Here is a 9,457-nt window from a genome sequence, read left to right as displayed (position 1 = left end):
TATAAGATCCATTTATAGTAAATATTCTGCTAATAATAAAATTTTAGAAATGGAGAACAGGTGAGTAGTTTAAGAGTTAGAGATGGGGGGGCAGGAAATGCTGTGGTCATGAAAGGTTAGGAGAAGGCATTGACCGGTGGATGGAACTGTTTAGTATCTCATCTGTAGTTACCCACTAAAAAGATGCAAAACCGTGTTCTCATTATCAGAGGGAGACTGGTTCCTGAATACCCCATATATCCCTATTAGTTCCCTCTGAATGTCAAAATCCACAGATGTTCAACTCTTTTGTATAAAGTAGTGTAGTGTTTGCATGTAACCTACGCATATCTTTCTGTATCCTTCACATCATCTTTGGATGACTTCTAATGCCCAATACAACATAAATGTTGTGTAAGTAGTTGTTATGATGTGTTATTTAGGGGATAATGAAAGGAGAATTGCCCATATATGTTCTTCATAGTCATAAGCATTTCATTAGTCAGCAATCTCTAGAGGAACAGAATGGATGTATATGATAGAAATAATTTGATTAGACTGGCATATGTGATGGGGGCTAGTCTCACAATGGTCATCTCCATGCTGAGTGGGATGAGGATCTGATAACTGTTCAGTCTATGAAGCTGGAGGCCTCAATAATCCCCACCTAAGGTGTCAGGCAAAGTCGCACTGCTTTTTCTGTGGAGTTTTTCACATCTGGATGGTGGCTGGAAGGCGCTACACACTATGGGGGAGGGTCTTCTCTTCAACTAAACCTTCCTGGAAATACCCTCATGAACCTGACCAGAAGCAAATCTTCTAGACTGTTTCCAGAGCCAATCCAGGTGACAAGATTGACAACTGGCCAATCAGGACTGGCCAGGTGGTTTAATGAAGACATTCACCACCAAGCCTGACAACCTGAGTTCAATCCCTGGACCTTACATGGTAGAAGAAAAGAACTTCTATACCTTGTCCTCTGACCTCTGCAAGAGCACCACACATTCATAGCACTCCCACCCCACACAAGAATAAATATATGTAATTAAAATAAGATTGACCAGCACAAGCACTATAGTCTTAACTTCATGGTAAATAATACAAATTTGCTTGATTGGATGCCAAATAAATGACAACAGACTATATTGATACTTTGGGTCAGCTGGGCTATGAATTGTAGGATGTTTGGCAACAGACCCATTCTTTAATCACTAAATACCAATAGGGCAATTCTAATTGTTAGAGTAAAAATATGTCCAATGTCTTCTAGGTTACAAAGTCTCCCACAGTTGAGAATACTATACCACACTAGCACAGTTTCCCTCTGGCTAATAGAATCTCACGTTGTCTAGCCCCTGTGCTGACTGTGCACAGTCCCCTAAGGCCATTGGGCAAATGTAACAATGATGCCCACCACCAGCTGCCTTCCACACTTCCAAACCAAACCAACAAGAAAACCTTTCCCCTTTGTCTGTAAGGAGATGTCTTGTGTCCCTCTATTAATTCATATACTGAAGTGTTAGACTTCATCATCTCAAAATTGAGTCTTTAAAAAAGGCAACTGGGGGCAAGGCTGTAGTTCTGTTGGTAGAGTATCTAGTTGGTAGAGATAGGCCTCAGAGGAAATCAACCCTGGATCTAGAATGCCCAGACTCTAGATGGTAATAAAGGGAATATAGGTTGGATGTTTAAGATACTCAGTTTGTTTTTCATTTCTGATAGTGTGTAAATATTTTCTTTACTATTTTGTGCATTTTTAGGCCCTAAAAATATTGGTTTCATTTTTACTTTGTAGTATCAGGGATCAAACCCATTAGACAAGTGCTTCACCATCAAGCCATATCTTTGTTCATCTAATACATATTTGATTTATATGATTTTTTCTGTTATATTCCTTTTTTTAAAAATTTCCACGTGGAGAGGTTTAATGAGAGAAGAAGAGTAGAAGAGGGGAGAAGTAAAGGCCAGCCATGAGCACGTGGAGGGAAGGGGGAGGGGAATGGGGAGAGAAGGGACAAAGGGGAAGAGAGCAAGAGAGCAGAGAAAAGCAAGAGTCTGTTGTATTTCTTTACTAGACAGATGAATTCCTAGTATTCATTAGTATGACAGGAGGTGTCAGACCTACTGGACAAATGGGACATATCTCTTCTAAGTATTCAGTATACACAATATCCTGGGTTCAATCCCTGGGACCACATAAACTTGGTATAGTTATCCATGCATAAAATCTGACCACTCAAGAGGTAGAGGCGGGGGAAATAAAGTCATCCGTGGTTATATAATGAATTGCAGGCCAGTCCTGGGCTACACCAGACCCTGTCTAAAAATAAAACCAAATGAAAACAAAACAAAACAAAACAAAAAAAATAAACCGAAGTAACCAAACAAAAACTTTAGAAAAATAATTAAAACAAAAAAGTATTTGGAAATGATCCTTTTTATTTTTAATTACTTTGTTTACTATGTTTTCTTTTAAATGTATGGCCATGTTGAGTTCAGAGGAAAACTTGTAGGACTTGGTTCTCTCCTCCCAGGATATGGGTACAGGTATTGGATTCAGGATGGCAAGCTTGGTCGCCAAATGCCTTTACCTACCAGGCCATCTTGCTGGATGGGGACTATGGTCTTTAATATGGAAATCAAGGTACTGTGGGATCTTTAGGATGGTCCCTAATCAAAGGGAACCAATGTCCTTACAATAGGAAATTGGAACCTAAGCACATGTCAAGGAAGAGTATCACAACAAGACACAAGGTGTCATCTACAAGCAAGAGAGACAGGCCTCAGAGGACATCAACCCTGGATCTTTAATGTCCAGATTCTAGAATGGTAATAAAGGAAATATAGGTTGAATTTTTAAGCTGTACAGTTTGTTTTTAATTTCTGACAGTCTATAAATATTTTCTTTACTATTTTGAGCATTTTCAGGCTCTAAAAAATTTATTGGTTTTATTTATTTACTTTGTAGTATTGGGGAATCAAACCCAGAGTCTCACCCTTTAGGCAAGTGCTTTACCACCAAGCCATGTCTCAGGACATCCTATACATATTTGATTTTTATGAATTTTTTGTTACATTTTTTACTAGACAGGTGAATTCCTAGTATTCATTAGTATGACATGAGGTGTCAGACCTACAGGACAAACGGGACATATCCCTCCTAAGTATTCATTTTTTTTCCTGAATTATTTATCATTGCATTACAATATACTTACATAAAACCAAATTAGCTGTTAAAGATCATCTAGAGTTTTAGACATTTCTTGCTTTAATTGAATATATTTTACCAACTTCTAGGTCTTATTTTCCATATAGAATGCAGTAGAGGAAAGGCAAAATATTAAACCATAGAAGCTAATGTATAAAGTTTGGAATGTTTCTGAGGAGTTTGGGCACCCTGGTTTTGGAACTCCAGATTTGTATCATATCTAGAAAGTAACTCAGTTTGCAACTGGAAAGACGATCTGAGGCTGTTTATTGGAGAGATAAGCACTAGAGCCTCTCTGTGTGTGTGTGTGTGTGTGTGTGTGTGTGTGTGTGTGTGTGTGTGTGTGTTTCTTCCCCTCACCCTTCTATGTCTGAGCCCTTTGCCAGCCTTTCTCAGTCAGTGTGCATCTATTAAACAGAAGCAAATTCAAAGACTGCATCACAACCCCACTTCATGAAATTTGTCTGGTACAGCTTTTACTGACCTGTGCATTTTTGTCAATTGTTTCTTTATGCAGGATGTGGGTAGGGCCAGAAACTTCCAGCCATCCAAGTAAATACTGTTCCTTGAATGGAATTGCTGGGAACTTCCAAACTAGTTCCAAACATTAGCAAACTGCCAGAAGATTCACAGGTTAGAGTAGCCTTGAAACTCTACCCTCAAGAAATGTAAACTGACTTCTCACAAAGACACTAAAGCAGGTTTCCAGAAATTTAATAAGGCCGATGACCCTGGCCTTGTGGTGATCCACTTGTGGTGGATTTCAGAGCCTTTTCCTACCGAGAAGGTCAGCTCGTCATTCTTCCTGACATCGTAGGGCGATATTAGGATTCCTGGAGACAGAGGCCCAAGCAGGCCATATCCTCCACTCAGACGGCAGACTTACATCCTTCCTCTTCCAGGGGCCGGCGCCCTGAGGCCACGCCCCAGAGGGCGTGGCTCAGCGCGGAGACCCCGGCGGGGGCGGGGCTGTCGGGGGCGCTGCTGACGCGTCGCTGCTAGGGCGAGTGACGCGGCGCCAGCCAGGCCGCAGCCCGGCTCGCGCCGCCCGCCCCGGCTAAACTGTCCCGCCCCTCGCTCCACGCCCGGCCTCCCGCGCGCCCTGTCAGACCGTGGTGGCCGCTGCAGCTCCTTGAAGCGACTGGCGCACGCACCCTCGTCCCTACCCGCCCGCGGCTTGTTCCACTCCGCCTTCCTATCGGTCGCACGCTCACCCGCCTGAAGCGACATGGCCCACGCTCCCGCTAGCTGCCCCAGATACCCGGGCTCCGGGGATGGCGAGATGGGCAAGCTCAGGAAGGTAGCTCTCATCACCGGCATCACTGGCCAGGTGAGTGCGGGGCGGGGACGAGCGGCCTGTAGCCCGGGGGCACGTGGACCGCCTCCCCGCGCTGGGCCGCCCTGCCACTGGGAACTACACTCCACGAGTCCCGGAAGGTGTGAGCGGCCGCGGGATGGGACAGCTTCAACCCGAGCAGCGTGGCTCTCTGAGCGTGCTGGGGGGTGTGAGCTAGTGCTACGCACCGGACCACTCTGTTCCACCTGTCCCCTGGTTGACTGTGGCTTTTTCTGCCCTGGAACCCAAGTGAGCTCTTGGAAGGAATTTCATACTTTGCATATCCTGGTGCAGGAAAGAAAAGAGATGAGGGATATATCAGTACGTGGAGTCCCAAAGTGAGACCTGCTTTTCTAATTCCAAAGGCACGAATTCCTTGGGTGAAGTAATTAGGCTGTGCTGTCTTGAATGTTGGGACCCCATGTCTTATGCTGGGCATGACTAATTATGACAGTCATCTCATAGAGATATTGAAATAGGGCCAACCACTGCTTTGTCAAGTTATGTGGAGTGAGATTTAGGGGAGTTGAAGTAATGTCCTTATTGCTGTAGGACATCTGTTTTGTGTGTATCCCAGGACATCTGATGGTGGTCAAATCATACTAAAGCAGAGATGGTAAAGATAATAAGGCTAATGTGACCCACATCGGCATACTTAGCATATCGTAGCCACTTAGTTAATACTGAGTCATTAGTTTCCACAACAAAGTCCTTATTTCCAGTTCAAGATATGGAAATTGAGGCGTAGGAGTTTGAATTTCCCAACAGGTAGGAAGTATCTTATTGGGACTGGAAGTGGTCTTAAAGTTCTCTCGTTTTACAGAAGAGCAGATATACAGTCCTCAGACATTAGACTATTTCAGTTACTAGAACTGATCATTCTTTCAGTTGTCATTGCGTCAGTTGTCATTGTGTCTTGTTTAAGGTACTTACAATAAATAAACGTTTCCAAACTAGTAAGATAGAAGGGTAGGAAAAGGATCCAAGGTTGGGGATGAAGCATCAAGTCAGGGACTCCTCAGAGGTGCTCTGCCCCCTCCTCCCCCCTCCCCTGACTCCCATGTCTTTCTTTTCTAATGCTAGAGATCTCTTGCAGATGATTCTCTTTCCCCAAGTTTTCAGACTGATTCTTAAGCTCAGATATTAACTACATTCACATAATCTCTAAAGTAAACTTTTATTTAGTATTATCAAGAAATTTAGTTAAGATGTTGTGTGCCATATTAGTATGGCTTATATCAATCTAAGGGGCCAGCATTTTGTATCAGTGCAGCTTAGAAGTAGAGTCTTGCTTAATGGTTGAAAACTGTTGCTGGTAGATACTGCATGGAAAGGAAGGCTTAGAAGTGCCCACTACCCCTCCCTCCAGCAAGCATTCTCCTGAAGTACTATTATACTCAGCATAGCACTTCCTGACCAGTAGTGTTTGGTTTCTCACTTCATTTCCCACTCCAAACACCTGCTTTGCTCTCATATTTGAAAATTAGATCCCTTTGAGCTCTGACCTACCACCTATCACTTCCCTGACACATCACCTCCCTGACACTCCTCTGTATGCTTTCGGTGCTTGCTTGAGTTGCCTAGGCTTCCTGGTGTACCCACAACACAGTACCACATTCTGTAGCTGCGACAGCTGTTTGCTGATGACTAGAACACTCTGCTGTTACGCGGGCTTATTTTCTAGGATAGTGAATCCCAACCTGAGTTTCAAGGACTCCTGAAGGACTGTGACATTAATCTAAGGATCCATGGCTTGTTGTACACACTTTTGCTTAATAATATTGGCTGGGAACTTAATAAGCTACTCACACTGTAGTCATTCTATATATCCTCACCCAAGGGACAGGAGTCACTTGTATTGGGCTGGTTGCTGGTACTGAGTGGCCACGAAGGCCTGGAAGTTAGTGTTCTTATGCCCTCTCCCCAGTAGTTTCCCCTGGAAGCTTTTATACCTAGTCATGTATGATTGTGTCCTTTTGGTCATATACCTAATGAATGCCAGAACTGTAATCTTCAAGAGACACGCCATTGCTCTAAGTCACCTTGTTATATTGTCTTTATTAAGTCACGTACACTTACATTGGGGTAGGGAGTTGATTCAAGTGGCCCTGCCATGGCACTTAGGGTTTCATGTGAAAGTCTTAAGTGGGCCCCAAATTCTACTTGAGAGTAGTGTGCACAGGCAAGGTATCTTGTTGGCTGTGTATTTGCAGTCTTACTTTTCAGCTTCTTCTTCTGGCTTTCCTCAGCACCCATAGAATAGTATTACACACGATTATAAGAGAAATTACAGTATTCCCTTGTGCTTTTGTCAACTTGACATGAGCTAGAGTTATTTGGGAAGAGAAATCTCAACTGAGGAAAATGCCTCCATGACATTGCTTGTAGGCAAGTCTTTAAGGTATTTTCTTGATTTATAATTGATGTGGGCAGGCCCGACTCCGTGGGAGTGATGCTACCCCTGAGACAGTTGGTCTAGAGTTGTATAAGGAGGGAGGCTAACCATTTCTCCATGGTTTCTGTTGAGTCTCTGTCTCTAGTTCCTGCCCCGACTTCCCTCAGGGGTGGGGTATGACCTGAGGACTATAACATCATCATGGTGGGGAGCATGGCAGTAGGCAGAGAGAGAGAGAGAGAGAGAGAGAGAGAGAGAGAGAGAGAGAAACACTTCCTTCAAGAAGGTTATATGTCCTAATCCTTTTCAAACAGTGCCACTCTGTGGCTACTAAGCATTCACATATATAAGTCTATGGTGGCCAATGTTACTCAGACCACCATAGTGTCTTACCTGTTCTTGTGATTCTGAGTGGCTTTCTTCAGTTAGAGAGCACACAGTATGCCTATCTAATGTGCTCCTGTATCTCAGTGCATTTTAGTATTGGGGGAGGAGTGCTGGGGATGGAACTTTCTCAGTTATGGTTCTGCCTCTTGCCTATCCTTGGACTCAGGCTCCCCTAAATCCTTTTTGTTAGACAAAAACCATCACTAGGTGTGTGGGCAAACCCAGATTATTTGGCGATGATTCCTTGGCAGAAATCTGATACAAGGAGTGAGGCAAACTATTTACCTGTTAGCATTCTGGATGCTTGGTAGGTAATTATTTGGGCAAGGGTTCAGGAGTCATGAACTTTAGTAGAACGCTTATAGAAGACTAAACATGACCCCAGATGGTACCTAATTTTAGAAACTATGTTTGCTGGTCTCAAGAAATTTCTTAAATGACAGGGTTCACTATGCAGTGCAGGCAGACCTGTAATTCACTCTGTGGCCTAAACTGGCCTCAAATTCATAGCAATCTTCCTGTTTCGGCCACCTGAGTGCTGTGTGTAGTATGAATTTGCAAACCTAATAAGTCTGTATAAAAGACACACAATCCAGGTATTTTATTTGTAAGTCCTCTGCCTAGATTGGGCAGATCTAGGGCTATACTGACTTACTTCCCAGATATGATGCCCCTTGTTACTTGCTGTTTCTCCTGGCCACACAGTTCTGGTGCATTATGGCTTCCTCCTCCTTCCTCTTCTCCCTCCCTCCAGTCCTTTCTCCCTCTACTGCCCAATCACAGGCTCTGGTCTTTTATTGACCAGTTAAATTGGTGAGAAGGCTCACATGCATCATTTGAGTACATGAGGATCTGCTCACTGGGGTCAACCACATCTAAGGAACCAGTATTTAGCATTAGAATTCAAGCAGCATCAGACCAACCCACTACAGCAGTGATTACATGTGTTAGTAGTTTGGTTTTAAAAATGGCTATAAATCTGAGAAGTGCTTTTTATGCTCACTGGGCGAGCATGCCCATTGGATGATCAGCTGGTACAGAAATCTGCTGTAAGGAGGCCAGAGAAGTGGAATACTTACTGTGACTCCTGACAGGCATGCTGAAGCTCCACCATTTTCCTCAGTTTTTCTCTGAGGGCTCTAAAAGTAAAGAGGTAAAACTGACAGCAAGAAGCCTTTCCCACCTGTAAACTTCTTAGTATTGACCCTCAAGAGCAGTAGCCAATAATGAAATCCATTATTATTATTTTGGGAATGGAAGAGTTATGTCCTGAAGTGAGGTTGGGAGTAGCCAATTCATGTGCTTCTCCAATATCTGGGCTATGCCTTGGAAGTACATTATTGGTGGAATTTTACATCTGGAGAGTGCTGAGATCTGAGATCATGTGTTCATGTCTGCATCCAGTGTGGTGGAGGGAAGGGAATTGATTTTGTGCTCATTATAAATTGTTCTCAGCCATCTTGCATCCACTTATCTAATGATGGGAGTGTTGCAGTCCCCATGCTGTTCACTTGCTTTTAAGCTTTGCATGTGGCTTGTTTACAGTTTAGTACTTCTTCTTTCTCTTAAGTAGCTAAGCATCAATTTAGGGTCCTTTTCTTGATTAATTTATCATTTCTTATAGAAGGGATTACATTCTAGTGCAGATATCCTATGCTTAACTATAGAAGTGTTACAATAATGATTAATCTGTCCAATATATGACTGAGTGTTAATTATGTGTCAGGCACTGTGGTTATAACAGACAACAACAGCTTATAGTTCCCATTTATGGTATTGATTTACTAGTAGTGACTATATGAGTATAATAATCAATATTTGTTGAGCATTTATTTTGTGCCAGGCACCGTTCAAGTGCTTTACGTTTTGTTTAAAATGCAGTACTCATTAAATTAATTACTTATTAACCCTAAGGGGCACAAAGGTTCAGATTATTCAATCAGTTTGCAAAGTCATATTTTAAGTTCTAATCTCAATAATTCTTCTTTCTACTAGGTTTAGCATTAGTATTAGTAAAGACATTCTAAGGGTAGATAGCGAAACTGTAAAATTACATATCAAATTTAAATATTTGATGTCTTTATTTTGAGATTGGGTTTTGTGTAGTCCAGGCTGGCCTTGAACTTATGTAACCATGGATGAACTAGAATTC

The 9,457-nt window shown here is 42.7% G+C and overlaps 1 protein-coding gene across 1 annotated transcript in view; it reads left to right on the top strand.

Moving 5' to 3' along the window:
• The first annotated feature begins 4,267 nt into the window (after nt 1-4,267).
• Nucleotides 4,268-9,457, top strand: part of Gmds (GDP-mannose 4,6-dehydratase) — a 522,315-nt gene continuing 517,125 nt past the window's right edge. The window contains exon 1 of the mRNA XM_032885259.1: nt 4,268-4,517. Within this exon, the coding sequence (XP_032741150.1) occupies nt 4,416-4,517 (102 nt within the window). The 5' untranslated portion in view covers nt 4,268-4,415. The remainder of the gene's footprint in view (nt 4,518-9,457) is intronic.

The sequence above is a fragment of the Rattus rattus genome, chromosome 14 (assembly GCF_011064425.1).
Source record: "Rattus rattus isolate New Zealand chromosome 14, Rrattus_CSIRO_v1, whole genome shotgun sequence".
NCBI lineage: Eukaryota > Metazoa > Chordata > Mammalia > Rodentia > Muridae > Rattus > Rattus rattus.
The sequence above is the reverse complement of the archived record's forward strand: the minus strand, read 5'-3'. Positions and strand labels throughout refer to the sequence as shown.